The sequence below is a fragment of the Chiloscyllium plagiosum genome, unplaced genomic scaffold, assembly GCF_037043375.1.
Source record: "Chiloscyllium plagiosum isolate Xiang-an unplaced genomic scaffold, Cpla_swu_hap1 HiC_scaffold_23, whole genome shotgun sequence".
In the NCBI taxonomy this organism is placed as follows: Eukaryota; Metazoa; Chordata; class Chondrichthyes; order Orectolobiformes; family Hemiscylliidae; genus Chiloscyllium; species Chiloscyllium plagiosum.
Genome location: NW_028270161.1, coordinates 16,259,719 through 16,279,281, shown reverse-complemented (window position 1 = coordinate 16,279,281; position 19,563 = coordinate 16,259,719). Strand labels below are relative to the sequence as shown.

Here is a 19,563-nt window from a genome sequence, read left to right as displayed (position 1 = left end):
CAAATCACATCTGGATTGCAGCACCTTACACTTACCTTTAAACAAAAGTTAGGGTCCAAGCTATCTCCTTGATATGCTTTGAGAAGGTTTTGTCTTGCTCATAACACTGCCCTGCACTCCTTCCTGGGAGAAAAATAGCTTTTCTTCAGGCCCCAACGAGGTCTCTTGGAAAACTGCCTGAAAAGATAATTTTCAATCTCTAGATTTTTCTAAGTTAAACCAAAACTTAATTTCTGTTTGATTCTTGATTGCTCCCAATGAGGAAATACGAGATAGAAGAGTGTGTGTTGTCTTGTCTAGAACAGCAGAAACTAAAAAGGTAGGAAGGTTTGATAACTTGAAAATGGAGAGAGAAGATTTCCTACTGTGAGAACATCTAGAATGAGGGATCACTGTTTGAAAGCAAAAGGTCACCTATTTAAGTCAGAGATGATGTGTTTTGTTCTCTCAGTTAGTCGTGAATCTAACTCCCTTTCTCAGAATCTGGATTAGTGGTGCTGGAAGAGCACAGCAGCATCCAAGGAGCTTTGAAATCGACGTTTCGGGCAAAAGCCCTTCATCAGGTATAAAGGCAGTGAGCCTGAAGCGTGAAGAGATAAGCTAGGGGAGGGTGGGGGTGGGGAGAGAGTAGCATAGAGTACAATGGGTGAGTGGGGGAGGAGATGAAGGTGATAGGTCAGGGAGGAGAGGGTGGAGTGGATAGGTGGAAAAGGAGCTAGGCAGGTCGGATAAGTCCGGACAAGTCATGGGGACAGTGCTGAGCTGGAAGTTTGAAACTAGGATGAGGTGAGGGAAGGGGAAATGAGGAAGCTGTTGAAATCCACATTGATGCCCTGGGGTTGAAGTGTTCAGAAGACAATGGAGGCAGTCTTCAAATACACTTAAATGGCAGAAACAGACTGATTCTTGGTAAGCAAGGGTGTGAAAAGTATTTTTTTCAGGAGTAGGTCGCAACATGGAATTGAGGTTCCAAATCAGATCAGCCTTGATCTTATCGATAGGTGGAACAATTTCAAAAGGCCAAGTAACCTACTGCTGCTCCTAACGGATATATTTGCATATTTTCAGTGCATACAGTAGTTGCGTGTAATTGCATTGCTCAACAACCATCTCAAAGATTTTATATTAATCTTCAATTAGCTATCAAAATAAACAAATCCTTGTCGTTATTATGTCTAATGGTATTACCCCTGAAATATCCGTTCTGACTCAATGCAATTTCTCAGACAGACGGAGGTTTAAGGTCAAGTGCAGATGGTGGAAACGGAGTCAAAAATAAGCAATAATAATTTGATGCATTCAAAAATATTGCCACCTCATTTACTATCAAGACTATAGAGTAGATCAAGTGTCTGAAGTGGAAATTACCTCCCAGTAAACATCACCGATCAAAAGCCACAATTACAAGCATATAATCTTTAGCATGTTGAGATTGCACACTGGATATTTTGAGATTTTGAAGACATTTTAACAAAGCAATTAGAAGGTTATGCTATTATCATATAAAAATGAAGCAATATTATCAAACTACGAGAGTGTGTATCACTTTTCAATTAAAAAAAAGCCTTCTCTTCTTATCCCCTATTATTAAAACTTGTCTTACAAGTTCATGATGCAAGCTCAGGTGTCAGAACAGATGCAGTATAAAAATTATGAAAACAAAGACTCAGTCTGTAATAGCGAATCTTCAACAAATCACAAAAAGAAAAGGAAAACATGAAGATCAAACTGCACCATGTATAATAATGCTTAAAGTTGTGAATGGTATAAGTGAACAATGATCTTGGACTGAATCCAAGAGAATTACACTTTTACAGTGTGCTGAAACTCCTGCTAACCATGATGTACTTGAGGAATCCTAAAGGTGCAAAAATCACCATGTAAGTCAAAAAGTATTTTCCTTCTTTTTGCAAGAATAACGCAAATCACAGTTAAAAAAACAAAGAAAATCGAACCTCATATTGGATAGTCCCACTTTGGGAATCTAGCAATTTCTACACACCAGTGTCGCTCACAAAATACAACAAGCTATAGACAAAGGATTTTTTTAAAATTATATTTCAACAGTCTCCTTTTCATCTATATGCAACCAAAAATTCCAAACTAAGTTGGATTTGATTTGTTGTAGTCAAATGTACCCAAGTACAGTAAAAACTCAGTATGCAAGTATTACATTACATCGATCATAGGGTGCTTAGACAGGGTGAGGAGGTGCACAAAGCAAGAGCCACATTATTTGAAGTTATAGAGTCCATTCATCTGTCTAACAATGGCAGGAAAAAAGCTGTTCTTGACCCGATTGGTGCTTGTGTTCAAGCTTTTGTATCTTATACCTGATAGCAGAGGTTATAAGAGCATTACCAGGGTGGGAGGTGTCTTTGATGTTGGCAGCCTTTCCACGGCAACTAGTATAAATAGAGTCCATGGATGGGAAGTTGGTTTCCAAATGACCTGGATTGTACATACAGCCTTCTGTGGTTTCTTACGGTCCTGAGCAGAACAGTTGCCATACCAAGCCATCAAGAGCTGGTTAGAATGCTTTCTCTGGTACATCTGTTAAAAACTTGATCAGGGTCCTTATGGACCTGCTGAATTTCCAAAACCACCTAAGTAAGAACAGGTGTTGTTGTCCCTTCTTGACCAGCACATTGATGTGACAAGTCCAGGAAAGATTGTTGGTTATCATCACTGCTGGGAAGTTGACACTCTCAACCCTCTCCACCCCAGCTCCATTGATGCCATCCTCCTTTCTTCATGAAAGAAATGTCAAGTTCTTTTGTTTTGCCAACATCAAGAGAGATAGCGTTATAGGGCAACAATAACAAAGTCCCCCACCTGCTTCCTGCATTCTGACTCATGGTTATTTGAGATTCATTTTACCACAGTGGTGTTGTCAGTAAACTTGCAGATGGCACTCATACAGAATTTGGCTACACAGTGGTGGTTGTACAGGGAGAACAGTAAGGGGCTGAATACACATTCTTGCAATGTGCCAGTGTAGAGGGTTACTGTGGAGGAGATGCTGTTGTCTATCTTCACTGATGGCAATCTGGAAGCAGAGGATCCAGTTGGCACAGTGAAGAGCCAATTCTGAAATCTCAGGAGTTTTGACGTTAGTCTGGAAGGGATTATGGTGTTTCAGGTGGAGCCACAGTCGGCATGCTTGTTATCCAGATGTTCCACAAATGAGTTTAGGGTGAGGGAAATGGCATCCGCTCTTGACCTGTTTTGTTAGTTGTCAAATTGCAGGGGATCTGGGCAGGCTGGGAGGTTAAAGTTAATGTGGGCCATGACCAGCCTCTCGAAGCACTTCATGATTCTGGAAGTCAGAGCCACTGGCAGTAGCCAGTAAGGCAGTTTGAAAGTGTTTTCTTTGGTACTTGGATGATGCTGGTCTTCTTGAGGCATGTGGGGACTTCAATTGTAGAAGGGAGAGGTTGAAAATGTCAGTGAATACCTCTGCCAATTGGTCCACACAGGATCCAAGTGCATGGCCAGGGACTCTGTCTGAGCCTGTCCCTTTCCTTGGGTTCATTCTTAGGAAGACCGATCTGACGTGTGCAGCAGTGACGAAGGGAGCTGACAGTACGCCGCTAGCATTCTGTTCAAACTGAGCATGGAAAGCTTTGAGCACATCAGGGAGGGATTTGTAGCATGGATTTCTTCACTAACCTTGCATTGCATGAAAATAGGGATGGCCAATTTGTGTGCCAGACATAATAAATTTTGATGATCTTTACAACCAATGGACGTTTTGTATAAAGTCCACGTAGTAAAATAACAGATACCAGGTAGGAAGGAAAGGCCATTAGAGTCTCCATTTCCACACCAAACTCATCTTAAAATTGTCATCAATCATCATAAAATGGCTTTCGCTGGGGAAATAGCTCAAGTAACTCAGCACACCCACACTGGCTTTTACAGAGGAGTAAAGCAGCTGGTTCTATTCCAGACTGCGAAATAAACCTCAGATTATGTCAAGAGGACATGAACACTTGGAAACATACACAGCAGCACAGGCAGCATGCATGCAGCCACACACAAAAAAAACACTGACAAACCACAAATGATGACAATCGTTTTTTAAACTAACAAACGGATCCTAAGGGAAATAGAAAAAAAAAGTGTCCACATTGTTTGCCTTGTTCTGTATTGAGGTGTAGTGTGTGGGGATTAAGCAGGAGTGTGGAATCATTTTTGGATAAATCTAAACTGCCACACATTCACAATAATTACAAGGTCTAAAATGGAAGCCTGTACTGCTCGCAAGGCTTTTCACTGTGCCTCAGTACACGTGATAATAAATTCAATTCAATTCAAGTGGAGTTGTTTCCCCACCTTTTAAGTGTGGGAAGGTCAGGAAGTACAGATAGATTAAAAAGCAAATCACAACAGAACATAGAACAATACAGCGCAGAACAGGCCCTTTCGCCCCCTATGTTGCGCCAACCTGTGAACTATTCTCCTTATCCCCCTACACTATCCCATCATCACCCACATGCTTATCCAAGGATTATTTAAATCTCCCTAATGCAGCTGAGTTAACTACTTGGCAGGTAAGGCATTCCACACCCTTATCACTGAGTAAAGAACCTGCCTCTGACATCTGTCTTAAATCTATCACCCCTCAATTTGTAGCTATGCCCCCTCGTACAAGCTGACGTCATTATCCTGTCTACCCTATCTAATCCTCTGATCATCTTGTCTGTCTCTATCAAATCCCCTCTTAGCATTCTTCTTTCCAATGAGAACAGACCCAAATCTATCAGCCTTTCCTCATAAGACCTTCCCTCCAGACCAGGCAACATCCTGGTAAATCTCCTCTGCACCTTTCCAATGATTCCACATCCTTCCTGAAATATGGCGACCAGAACTGTACACAATATTCCACACTAGCCACACTAGCATTGTGTATAGTTGCAGCATGATATTGCGGCTCCGGAACTCAATCCCTCTACGAATGAAACCTAACACATCGTATGTCTTCTTAACACCACTAAAATCAACCTGAGTGGCAACTTTCAGGAATCTATGTACATGGGACTCCAAGATCCCTCTGCACATCCACACCACCAAGAATCTTTCCATTGACCTGGTACTCTGCCTTCCCGTTATTCTTCCCAAAGTGCAATGCCAAAGAAAAGCCGTGAAAAGTATTTAAAATTGAATGCTTGTTTCCAGTCAAAGAAAATCCAAAAATGTTTTACAAATCCATGAAGAGCTAAAGGATAACCATGGAGTGAATTGGATCCCTCAAGATCAGAGAGGTAAGCAATGTGTATGGAGTCTACAAAAAAGTGAGCATGATTTTTAAGTGAAGACTTTGCTTGTGTTCCCCAAAGGAAATGATACAGACATGGTAGTTAAAGAGTGCAACAGGAATCAGTAAAAAAAAAAATGCTGGGATAACAAGCAATATCCATATCTTATTTGAGTGAATTAAAACATATGCATCGCAATTTATGAAAACACAAATCAATCAAGATTAGCTCACCTTCTCAAGAGCAACAAACATCAGGAATGCCCCACATTCTGTGAATTAACTTCAAAAACTGTCAGTTTCTGGGCACGTTCATTACATAGTTAATACAAAGGAATAAATTTACTTCCTTCTGGTACAGTGGTTCAAAGTCATACACTGTTTTTGTTTATTCATTCATGCAATTGTGGGTGTGTTGGCCAGGCCAGCATTCATTGCCAACACTTAATTGTCCAGTGAATATTTAAGGGTCAACTACGAGATAACAACAGCAGTTTCCTCCCAGAAAGGACAGGAGTGAACAGAATGGGTCTTTCCCCCCAACAATCTGCTGATTCATGGTCATCGGCAGACCCTTAGGTCCGTTTCTTTTTAAACTGATTCCAAAACTCTGCCCATTTGAACCTGGGTGCCCAGAATATTACCTGGGCATCTGCAAGAATACTACTGCTACGATATTGTCTCTGTCATACTTAAACAACAAACATTACAACAGTTGAAATAACTCTGATCAATGTTCCAGCATGCTGATAACTTCAAATGACCAAAATGGTGCAAAACAAATTAAAAGTGAACAGCTCATGTGTGACAGAAGATCCAGAAAGCAGTCATCCTGTAAATGAAGCATTAAACCAAGACTGAGAGTAGAAAAAAAAAATTATATTTTACCCTTGCTGGCCCTCCTTAGGGGTGCCCAACTGAACAAGATAAAACAAAATGAGGGAACTTGACTCTGCATCGAAGAAGATGTTAATTCCATAAAGACCTTGGTGAAGCATCTCTGGATCTGAAACATTTACTTGACTTTCTCTCCACACATGCTGCCAGACCTGTTGGGTTTTCCCAGATATTTCTGTTTTTGTTTCTGATTTCCAGCATCCACAGTTTTGTTAATTTCATGTTCAAGGAAGAAAACTGTCATCCTGGATTCCATCTTACTATTGGTCTTTTCATCAAATTTTAACTAGAAATTGGAGTTCACAAAGTAAGTCATAAAATTCTATCTGCAATGTTATGAAGACAATATGGGAATTACAATTTCAATTTCAAAATGTGAAGCATGCTTCACTGGTAAAATTACTCCAATTAATTTAAGTGGGAAAAAGAAAGGAAATTAAACAGAGGATGCAATCTTCATGTGCTTGCATAAATTACTTGAATACTTTTAAGCAGCAAGGTAATTTTTGCATGGAAAAAGTTTGCTGTTCACAAAAGTAAATAAATTCATGAAAAAATACCAAAACACAATTTTTGTTTTCCCATCTGTTTCAATTTGAGAACATTTTAAAACATTTACAGTGCAAACCCTGCAATACAACTTAACTGACATCATTTCTGAGCAACCTTTGTGGAAAACGCCATGTAATAAAGCACAGTGCAATGAAGTAGTGATGTTATTAAGGCTGTATGAAACTTAGTTCACACGTAGGAAGAAAGGTTTGCTAAAAGGTAACTGCCTTATTAAAAACCTGGCAAGATTTCCTACCCACTCTTCCAGTTTCATCCTTAGCTGTGGCGTATGCAAATTTGGGAGTACAATGACATGCAAAATACGCAAGCCCTTCACAAAAAATATGTTATTTCAAGTTTGCTCCTGTCTGGGCTTCAAAACAACATATGAATTAAAAGCACAAGCAACAAAAAAAAAGTTTGTTTTCAGCAGGTAGAGTCTCATATATAATTCAAAATCTGCAGCTTATCGGTTCTGCATTTGATGCAGTGAGAGCAATTAAAAAAATTTAGAATACCTTGCAAGAGAGTTTTTCTTTTGGAACTATAAACTGAATTTGAAGGCGAACTTTTATAGCTGGAAAAATCAAGAAAGCTCTTCAAACTGAAAATCAAGTACTTGATATTTTTGAGATGCTTTGTGAAACAGTGTTATGACACAAAGACAGTCACCCAAATCAAAATCAGCTCACCAGTCCCTGTATTTGTAACAAGGATTTAAACCCTAACCTCCTTAGAACCTCTCCCCTCAACTCACACAAAGACAGACAAATGGACACAGTTAAGGTATAAATCAAAATGAAAAAAAAAATTAGCTGTGAATGGCCAATTCACGAAAGCTGTCTCCACGATCCGTAATATCACAGACACATGGGATTGTATCTTGCTTACTTTCTGAAGGCACAGTACATTATGAGGAATATTCATTTAATATTTCGTGCAAGTTGAGAGAATACAATCTGTTAAGTTGATAATGGAAGGTTAACCAAGTCATACTTCAGTCATTTTTTCAGTCATACTTCAGGCACAATCCTTCTGTTTAAAACACAATTCAAAACTAGTTCAAACTTTAGTTTTTCTTTGATGGACTGATCAGACTCGGTAAAATAGTGATAACTTTACAATGGCCATTGTGCATTACATCACAGAACGGATTAATTATTTGATTAGATTGGGATCAAGACTTCGGGCTTTGCCATCAGCCCCATAAATAAAAACCAAATGCTGGAAATTCTCAGCAGGTAAGCTCTGTGGGCAGAGAAACAGAGTGGCATTTCAAAGCAATAAACTCTTCACTGAACTGGAAAAGTTTTCCCAAGGAAAACTGTCTCAACTTATCCAGTCTTTCTTCATAACTGAAGTATATCATTTCTCGCAGCATTCTTGACAACAACTTTTACACTCCCGAAGGCATTCAAATCCTTCTTGATGTTCTGTGCTCCAGAGCCATATATAATACTCAGCCGAGGTATAATCAAACGTCCTGTACAAATTCAATGTAACTTCCCTGCTTTTGTCCATGTCTTACCCCTGAAGAAACTGACAAATGATCTTTTTTTTTGAACACCTGTCTTGACATGCCTCCCAGCTTTAGTGACTTGAACATATATTCATACAGGTCTCATTGCTCCTGACACTCTGTGGAACAGTACCATTTCTTTGTACCAAAATTGATCACCTCAAACTCCTCCACGTTGAATTTGATCTGCCACCACAGAACCACCCATTCCACCAATTTGTCAACGAAGCTCTACACTAAGTTCTACATCTCTCAGTTTACAAAAACTTCCATGTTTTCTAATGTCCACAAACTTTGGCGCACCAAAGAAACGCCAACCAGTTCAGCATGCTTTGATAACGATACTCTCAGTTCTGGTATCAGCACTGTATCGCCTATCGTCCATATTCTAAATTAAAAGTGGAAGCTTTTTTTTTCTAATCATCATTTGTGGCATGTCAATGTCACTGACTAGACAATAGATGCTGGCCCAATGTTAATCTCCCTCTAGAGTGCGATATTCCACTGCTTTCTTGAACTGCTACAATTGTTGGAGCATAGGCACACCCAAAATGCTATTTGGAAGGATTTAGACTCAGCAGCAGTGAAGGAAAGATGATATAGTTCCAACTCAATGGTATTGCTTTGAGAGAAACATTCAAGTGACGGTCCCATGCATCTTTGTCTTTGTCCTTCGAGATGAACTGGCATATGCTCCAAAGCAATACCTGTACCAATCAGCACTCTCCTCACAGAGGATGAATGCTGGCTTTCCCCTTTATATTAATATTCTTGCAAATCATCCTGATGAGTGCATGATGAAAAGCTCTAACAAAATATGTTTTTTTGCATGAATTGTGTGAATGGAACTTCTGTTGATTGATTTGATTTCTTTCAGAATGCTTGACTTGCACATTTTATGGCTTCTATTTGAATTGCACTTGTCATTTTCATGATGTATTTTTCTGCACCCAGAGATTTATTTGCTCCACCACCTCGAGTCACAGACACAGATGCACAATATGGAAGAGACCCTTCGATCCAACTCATCTATGCCAACCAGATATCCTAAATTAATCTAGTCCCATTTGCCAGCACTTGGCCCATATCCCTCTAAACCCTTCCTACTCATATACCCATCCAGGTGCCTTTGAAATGTTGACATTGTACCAACCTCTATCAACTCATCTGACTACTCCTTCCATACATGCACCATCCGTTGCATGAACAAGTTGCCCCTCAGGTCCCTTTTAAATCTTTCCCCTCTCCACCTCAAATCTACTATGCCCTCTAGTTTTGGACTCCCCTACCCTGGGAATAATACCTTGCCTATTCACCCTATCCATGTGTTTCAAGATGTAACACCTCAGCCTCTGACGCTCCAGAGAAAACAGCCCCAGTATATTCAGCATCTCCCTATAGCTCAAACCCTCCAACCCTGGCAATATCCTTGTCCATCTTTTTTGAACCCTTTCAAGTTTCACAACATCTTTGTTACAGCAAGAAAATTAGAATTGAACACAGTATTCCAAAAATGGCCAACCAAAGTCCTGTACAACCACAACATGACCTCCCAACTCCTAAAGTCAATGCACTGATCTTATTTTGAAAATAAAATGCAAACGACTTGACAGTCCATTGACTCTAGCTGCCGGACTTATCTACATTGCATTCAGCATTAACATGTCAACTCTGCGAGTTTAAGGCCATAACTGTTTAATCACAGTCCTCCTTCACATTTTTAAAATAATGTCAGTCTTTATTTTCTTTCTTTCCAATGCAAAAAGAAAATCTTAACTTGCTTGTTTGGTAAGTTTAAGGCTAGTATCTAAATTGTAAAAACACTTTACTTTTACATTACAGTTAAAATACATAAAATAAAAAAGAACTGGCTTAACTGTAACTCTTGAAATAATAATAAAATAATATTAACTACTAAGTGACTATTTCAATATACAGTCCTATCCCATAAATACATCCATAGCAAAGACAAAGTCAGTAAAACTGGTTGTGTCTCATGCAATTCCAGCAGCAGGAAGAGAACCCTAGCTTTTAGTTGAAACAGAGAGAAAGATGACCTTCGACATCCAGCTTCAAAACCCCAGCAACTGCAGAAAGCTAAAACTAAAAATCCTACACCCCACCCATTCAGGCTGCTTCTATTATTCCAGCTGTGAAAAAAAACCCTAGGCCTCACAAGCTCGCAGACTCACAATGAGCAGACCACTTGGGAAATATCTCAAGCTTTCTTCATAAAAGAAATGAAAAAAAACATCTCTTTCAGCCACAGTATCATTACAATAGGGATAAACTTTAGATATGCATATATTGCTCTGCGTTAGTCTTTAACATGACTTGAAGATTGTATCCAACATCTGAGTGATTACTGTGAGCACCAAATGGCTGCCAGCACATATGCAGACTGAGGCATCAGCCAGCTCTAAATATGTAGGTGCCACTGGTGTAATCACCAACATGACAAACATTTCGAACAAGACTGGCAAATGATCAGTGTAGTTCGAGGGATGCAGTCACTTCAACTTTTCAATCCTGGAAGGATGGCTGGCTGTACACAAATAATAGAGCTGGTCTCAGGCCCTAATTGCTGGCTCCATAGAAAATCTAAATAGAACAGGTGTTTTAAAATCGCTTACAAAGGGAGTTAGCTTTATGTTTGGGTGTGCGCAACCCATGCGCCACCTAGAGGTGGCATTGATACAATTCATCCCATCCTCATCAGTCTTTGCAGTTGAAAAAAAATGACCTGGAAAAAGAAAGATTGAACTTGTACGAAAGTATAAATAAAACCTGGCCAAATTTCTCCAGGTAGCAATGAAATCAGAATTAATTCTGTAAAACTCTTAAAAAAAAGTCTATCTGAATCCTAGAAACATGACGTGCATTTATAACCAAACATTACCTTGGTTTCAAAACTACATTTTTTAAAACCTTTATTAGTAATTGTTTCCAATCAAATAAACAAAGCAAGTTCAAGAGTCCTGGGGTCTACTCCTGCTCATTTCTTATCTACTATAAATATGCTTCCGTAAAACAGTTAGCAATCCATAGAATTCTTGATTATCTAGCATTCAATCTGCACAGATTACTAAGCAGCTTGAACAAACCTCCATTCACATTTCGGCCAGTACCTACCAGCATATCTGTGGCATGAAGATAATGTTTGCTTGCCATGCATCGTTCCAGCTTTTGTGGCACCTGTTTGATGTTCTCAATTTCATCAAGCAGATTGAGGACATGCTTGTGTTCAATACCTTCAATCCAAAGTTTGCGCAGCTCATCCCTTTTGCAGTGGAGCAGCATTTTGCATGAAAGCAGATTCTCCTTCACCTGCTTGATTTTGTTGCGTGAGCTGGTGATACGTTCTGTGATACTTTGGTATGTCCTGATGGCTGTGGTAAGTTCTGTGTAGTGCTGTACAATCAATTCATCTAAGTCACGGTCGCATTTCTCATAAGCTTCCTCAAGGCGGCCCTTCTCAGCTTCTCGATCATGAACATCATCACTCATAGACAGAGTTCTACAAAAAGACATAGGTAAAGTAGAATTAAGAGGATATTTCACTTGAATGACAAAATATACTTGCCAACATCACTTGAATCTGACTGAAGTCTTTCAAAATAATAAATGGACATTTTCATTTTAGGTAACGCAAAACGCTGAATTTTGCTATTGACCTTGTTTGTAATTATTTTTGATAAGCAGTGTTAGTAAAAGATTTAAGAAAAAAGAATTTTAAAGGTTTTATTTCTCTGTATACCCACAGGACAAACATACTGCACTGCATGAACCATTTCTAAAAGACTCATGAAGAATTACATAAAGGGGAAAATGAACATTTCTGCAATCCCAATTTGCTGTAGAGGATGATATCATATTAGATACTTGCATGATCATCACCAGGAGCTTTGACGTTAATGGATTTTGGCATAAGAAAATTGCCATGGTGTGCTGATTAACTGCTTGTAACGTAACCTATATTGCCATTGCACAGGGGCTTTTTGAATTTTAATATTTTAACTGAATTGAACAGAAAATCAAACAGGCCTTCCAGTGTATTTTGCACTTCATGCTCAGATACAAATTACAATTTTCTGGTGCCAAAAAAGGCATATCACATGAAACAATCATACCGACCATTCCCAAAAGTGGACTGTAATACTTTATTTTGTTTTATTCACTGGATGCAGAGGGTGAAGAATGACTCTTGCCTAGTAATCAACTACCATATCCAATGATCAAATACTGTTAGAAATTGAACTCCGTGATCACATAAATGGTAAGTGACATTCACACCACACAAATTCCAGAAACAAATTAACTATTTTGGAGAAGATTTGTAGCTCAGATTGATGATAAAGTATGTAAGTTAGCTCACTGAACTTGAAGGTTTGTTATCAGACGTTTCATGACCATACTAGTTAGCATCATCAGTGAGAGTCTCTGGAGAAGCGCTAGTGGTATGTCCCACCTCTCTATTTGTAGGTCTTGGTTTCTTAACAAATTAACTATTGACCCTTGGCATTTAATGGTGTTACCATCACTGAAACCCCCAATATCAACATAGTGGTGGTTACTATCGACCAGAAACACAATTGGACTCGTCATATAAATAGAGACAACAAGAGTAGGTCAGAGGCTCGGAATAGTGCAGTAAAAAAAATCTTGCTTGAAGAGCTGCTCCTTTTTTTTGAGGTATTTTACATGTTGGTGCTGACATCTTTGAGTTCCAGGAGGAACGATTACTGTTTTATAACCTGTTGGTTTTTTGTTTGGAACTTTGAGAGGAAAAAAAGACCAAAACAACGGCACTTTAAAAAGGAGGGAAAGAGACAAAAGGCAGAGACCACATAATCAGTGAATCAAACGACAAAACAATCCTCCATTGCTGTCTGACACCGTAGTGAATCTGTACAGCTACTGCCTTTGCGGTTTGAGTTCAAATATCTTTGGACATTGGAGTACATTTAAGAAAAATGAACAAACAGCGAAAATCACAGCTAACCTTGAAGGAACCAGTGTGGGGGAATTCACAGCACGAGAGCAGATAAGTGCATAGTTTTCAAATGTAACCTTGCGGTTCTTTTTTGTAAATCTACAATAGTGAGTAGACTGAGTACTTATTGATTACATGTTTTATTGAGATGTGTCTTCTTGACAATTTTAAAAACATAAAACAGGTACGAGGTTAGCCTGGAGAAGTGATTTTTGGAGTACTAAGACCTATTTTCTGGGTCTGTAGATTGTGAAGGTGCAAAAACAGCCTTTGTTAGAGTCAAGTGCTATTTCTGTCAGATGTGGGAGATTCTATTGTTACTGATGATTATGTCTACAGTAAAGGTGTTTACATAGATTAGATTACTTACAGTGTGGAAACAAGTCCTTCGGCCCAACAAGTCCACACCGACCCTCCTCAGAACAACCCACCCAGACCCATTCCCCTACATTTTCCTTCACCTAACACTACGGGCAATTTGGCATGGCCAATTCACCTAACCTGCACATTTTTGGACTGTGGGAGGAAAACGGAGCACCCGAAGGAAATCCACGCAGACATGGGGAGAATGTGCAAGCTCCACACAGATTGTTGCTCGAGACATGAATTGAACCAGAGTCTCTGGCACGGTGAGGCAGCACTGCTAACCACTGTGCCACCGTGCCGCTATTTGGTTGCGAATAGTATCAGATCACATAGATCAGGTGGAGCAGCAGTGGCAAGTAATGAGAAATGTACAAGAGCCAGCAGGTGTGGTGGATGGCAGTTATAGGAAGGGACTAAAACCGCAGATACAGTCAGATGGGTTACGTCCAGAAAAGTTAGGCGAGGGAAGAAGGCAGTGCAGGAGTCTCCAATGGCTATCCCTATCTCAAACAAGTATGCCATTTTGCAAAATGTAGAGGGTGATAGACTCTCAGGGGAATGAAGAACGAACAGCCAAGTTTCTGGTACCAAGACTGGCTATAATGAAATGAAGGGTATGTCAGGTTTCAAGTGATTGATTGTGATAGGGGTCTCTCTAATCAGAGGCCAGCAGTGACCAAGAAATCAGAATGGTATTGCCTCCCTAGTGCCAGAATCAAGGATATCTCAGAGAGTTCAGAACACTCTCAAAAGGGGAGTGGGACTGGCAGGAAGTCATTGGACACATTGGAACTAACAACATAGAAAGAGAATTCTGAACGGAGAATATAGGAAGTTTGGCAGGAAGTTGAAAAGGACATCCTCAAGGATTTTAAGATCAGAATTACTCCTGGTGCTACGAGCTATTGAGGGTGAGAATAGGAGGTTAGAGCAGATGAATGTGTAGCTTAGGAGCTGGTACATGGGAGAAGGATTGACATTTTTGGATCATTAGAATCTCTTATGAGGTAAGAGTGAAGTGTATTGGAAGGACACATTGCACCTGAATTGGAAGGGGACTAATATACTGGAAGGGGGATTTGCCAGAGCCACTTAGAAGGATTTAAACCATTAAGGTGGGCTTGGATGGAGTTGGAAGGCTGGGAGTGGGGGATGTTGGTGGCAGGAAGGTAGTGAGGACAGATCAGCCTGAGAATGGTACAGTTGGGAAAAGGAGCAAATCAAACAGTTAGGGCAGGCAGGAACAAAGCAGAGAACGAGGTAGGACTGACAAATTAAACTGCATTTATTTCAATCCATGAGGCCTAACAGGCAAGGCACGGTCGCTCAGTGGTTAGCACTGCCGTCTCACATAATCAGGGACCCGGGATCAATTCCAGCCTCAGGTGCCTGTCTGTGTGAAGTTTGCACATTCGCCTCATGTCTGCATGGATTTCCTCCGAGTGCTCCAGTTTCCTCCCACAATCCAAAGATGAGCAGGTTAGGGGAATTAGCCATTCTAAAATTGTCCAGTGTTCAAGGATGTGTAGGTTGGGTGCAATAGTCAGGGGTAATTGTAGAGTAATAAAGGTAGGGAATGGGTCTGGGTGGGTTACTCTTCAGAGGGTCAGAGTGGACTTGATGGGCTGAATGACTTGTTTCCACACTGTAGGAATTCTATGATTCTATGAACTCAGGGCATGGGGTTTCGAACATGAGATTTGGATATCATAATGACTAAAAGCACTCGGCTCAGGGATGAACAGGACTGGCAGCTTAAATGTTCTAGCGTACAAATGCTATAGGAACAATAGAAAAAGTGGGGCAAGAGAGGAGGGGGAGTATCGTTTTTGATAAGGGATAACATTACAGCTGTACTTGGAGAACATTCCTGGGAATACATCCAGTGAGGTTATTTGGGTGGAACTGAGAAATAAGAAAGGGATGATCACTTTATTGGAAATATACAGCATAACCTGCAACAGTCAATGGGAAATTGAGAAACAAATTTCTAAGGAGATCTGTTATCTCCAAGAATAATGGGGTGGTTATGGTAGGGGATTTTAACTTTCAAAACACAGACTGGGACTGCCAGTGTTAAGGGTTTAGATGGAGAGGAATTTGTTAAGTGTGTCCGAGAAAATTTTCTGATTCAACATGTGCAAGTATGTTCCAGGGAAGGTGCAAAACTTGACCTACTCTTAGGAAATAAAGCAGGACAGTTGACTGAGGTGTCAGTGGCCAGTGACCAAAATTTTATTAGTTTTAAAACAGTGATGGAAAGGGATAGACCAGATCTAAAAGTTGAAGTTCTAAATTGGAAGAAAGTCAATTTTGACAGTATTAGGCAAGAACTTTCAAAAGTTGATGGGGGCGGATGTTCACAGGTAAAGGGACAGCTGGAAAATGGGAAACGTTAAAAAAATGAGATAGAGAGTCACCCTAACAGGAATATACACAAGTATATTCCTGTTAGGGTGAAAGGCAAGGCTGGTAGGTGTAGGAAACGTTCAACGATGAGAGAATTTGAGGTTTGGGTCAAGAAAAAGAAAGAAGCATATGTCAGGTATAGACAGCAGAATCGAATGAATCCCTAGAAGTGTATAAAGGCAGTAGGAGTATACTTAAAGAGAGAAATCAGGAGAGCAAAAAGGGGACATGTGATGGTGCAGCTGCTTTAACAAGGTTGTGTTTAAAACAAAGTTGGACAATCAAGGGGGAGTGGCCAATTCTCCCAGCTCAGCTTTTCTATGGTTTGGTTTCATTTGAGTTTTGGCAGTCTGGCTTTTCAGAGCTGCTCATCCTTTTTTGAGGCTGCTGGTCCAAGAAGCAGTGCCATTCTGATCCTCTCACGGTCTCTGACATCTCTCCTGGCTCTGTATTTACCTTTATTCCCCACCAACACCACCACCGCCGCCACTCGCCCCCTCCCCCCCCCAAGGGGTGTTTATTGGGACTGTTGCAGGAATTTGGAACAACATCATTAAACTGGATAATCTGTTGGGTTTTCAGATAGGTTAAATAATTTTATATTCTGTTATCTTCTGTTTTATTCAGTAATTTTGCACATTCTTTTTGAACAAAAGGAAATTTAAGTGGATGGGCCAGGCGCATCACTTCTGGAAAACCCACAACACACATGCTTAAAAGAACATGCAAAGTTAGGGTCCAGGCTACTTTCTTGAAATGTTTTGATGGGGTCTGGCCTAGTCCATAACATACATGAGACAGCTTTGGAAAGTAAGGTCAAGGGAAATCCCAAGCAATTTTACACATACATGAAGGACAAAAGGGTAACTAAGGAGAGAATAGGACCCCTCAAAGATCAGCAAGGTGGTCTATTTGTGGAACTGCAGAAGATGGAGGAAATACAAAATGAGTATCTTGCACTAATGTTTACTGTGGAGATGGACATGACAGATACACAATGTGAAAAAACAGATGGTGATGTCTTGCAAAATGTCCATATTACAGAGGTGGTGGTGCTGGATGTCTTGAAACGCATAAAGGTGGATAAATCCCCAGGACCTGATCAGGTGTTCCCTAGAACTCTGTGGAAAGCTAGGGAAGTGATTGCTGGGTCCCTTACTCAGACACTTGTATCATCAATAGTCACAGATGAAGTGCTAGAAGACCGGAGGTTGGCTAACGTGGTACCACTATTTAAGAAAGATGCTAAGGAAAGGCCAGTGAACTATAGACCGGTGAGCCTGACACCAGTGTTGGCCAGGCTGTTGGAGGGAATCCTGTCAGAAAGGATTTACATGGGCGGCACGGTGGCTCAGTGGTTAGCACTGTTGCCTCACAGCACCAGGATCCTGAGTTCGATTCCTGCCTGTGTGTGGAGTTTGCACGTCGTCCGGGACTGCGTGGGTTTCCTCCGGGTGCTCTGGTTTCCTCCCACAATCTAAAGATGTGCAGGCCAGGTGAACTGGCCATGCTAAATTGCCCACAGTATTACGTGCGTTAGTCAGGGGTAAATATAGGGGAGTGGGTTTGGGTAGGTTTCTCTTCGGAGGGGCAGTGTGGACTTATTGGGCCGAAGGGCCTGTTTCCACACTGTAGAAAATCTAATCTAATCATGTATTTGAAAAGGCAAGGACTGATGAGGGATAGTCAACATGGGTTTGTGAGCAGGAAATGTCACACTAACTTGATTGAGTTTTTTTGAATAAGTAACGAAGAGGATTGATGAGGGTACAGTGGTTGACATGACCTGTGCAGACTTCAGGAAGGCATATGACAAGGTTCCTCATGGTAGATTGGTTAGCAAGGTTAGATCCTGTGGGATACAGCTCGGTGGTCGAAGACAGGGGGTGATGGTGGAAGAATGCTTTTCAGACTGGAGGAGTGTGACGAGTGGAGTGCCAAAAGGATCGGTGCTGGGCCCAGTGCTTTTTGTCATTTATATAAATGATTTGCATGTCAACGTAGAAGGTATAGTTAGCAAGTTTGCAGATGACACCAAAATTGGAGGTGTAGTGGGCAGCAAAGAAGGTTACCTCAGATTACAACAGGATCTTGATCAGATGGGCCAATGGGCTGAGGAATGGCAGATGGAGTTTAATTTAGATAAAGGTGAGGTGCTGTGTTTTGGAAAGGCAAATCAGGGCAGGTCTTATACACCTATTGGTGAGGTTCTGAGGAGTGTTGCGGAACAAAAGAACTTGCTGTGCAGGTTCATAGTTCCTTGAAAGTGGAGTCGCAGATCGATAGGATAGTGAAGTAGGGTATTTGGGATCCTTTCCTTTATTGGTCAGAGCAGTGAGTACAGGAGTTGGGTGGTCATGAGAATGTTTATAGCCTTAAACACTTGCCCTTAAACAATTGGACTAAAAAATGTAATTTCGAATTATAGAACACATTTCTATACATCTCAATGACTCTTTACCACTTCTCAGACCTGCAGTATTTCCAATACATTTGAGGAAATACACATCAAAAAAGCTTTCAAATTAACCTAACTACCTATAGAGTCATTGAGATGTACAGCATAGAAACAGGCCTACATGGCACTACATCCACAGGCATCGACTCCCTTTGATGCTCACGCACAGTTATGTTTACAACATGCACTGCAGAAGTTCACGGAGGTCCCAAGTCATAGAGATGTACAGCATGGAAACAGACCCTTCGGTCCAGCCCGTCCATGTCGACCAGATATCCCAACCCAATCTAGTCCCACCTGCCAGCACCCGGCCCAGATCCCTCCAAACCCTTCCTATTCATATACCCATCCAAATGCCTCTTCAATGTTGCAATTGTACCAGCCTCCACCACTTCCTCTGGCAGCTCATTCCATACACGTACCACTCTCTGTGAGAAAACGTTGCCTCTTAGGTCTCTTTTATATCTTTCCCCTCTCACCCTAAACCTATGTCCTCTAGTTCTGGACTCCCCGACCCCAGGGAAAAGACTTTATCTATTTATCCTATCCATGCGCCTCATAATTTTGCAAACCTCTATACGGAAAACATACAGGGAGTGTTTTTCTAATAAGAAGTTTCATAGCTCAAACCCTCCGAACCAGCAAGAACCTGAAGTCTTTTCAGAACCCTTTCAAGTTTCACAACATCCTTCCGACAGCAGAGGGACAAGAACTGTCCAAAATGTGGTCTCACCAATGTTCTGTACAGCCGCAACATGACATCACGACTCCTGTACTCTATGCTCTGACCAATAAACGTAAGCATACTAAACGCCTTCTTCACTGTCCTATCTACGTGCGACCCACTTTCAAGGAACTATGAACCTGCACTCCAAGGTCTCTTGATTCAGCAATATTCCCGAGGACCTTGCCATTAACTGTACAAGTCCTGCCCTGATTTGCTTTTCCAAAACACAGCACCTCACCTTTATCTAAATTAAACTCCATCTGCCATTCCTCACCCCATTATCCCAGCTGATCAAGATCCTCTTGTACTCTGAGATAACCTTCTTTGCTGTCCACTACACCACCAATTTTGGTGTTATCTTACGAACCACAACTCCTATGTT

At 40.8% G+C, this 19,563-nt stretch overlaps 1 protein-coding gene across 1 annotated transcript in view; it reads right to left on the bottom strand.

Moving 5' to 3' along the window:
- exoc4 (exocyst complex component 4) overlaps positions 1-19,563 on the bottom strand; it is a 604,047-nt gene that overhangs the window by 581,404 nt on the left and 3,080 nt on the right. Inside the window, exon 2 of the mRNA XM_043714034.2 lies at positions 11,361-11,745. Coding sequence (XP_043569969.2) covers positions 11,361-11,745 — 385 coding nt within the window. The remainder of the gene's footprint in view (positions 1-11,360; positions 11,746-19,563) is intronic.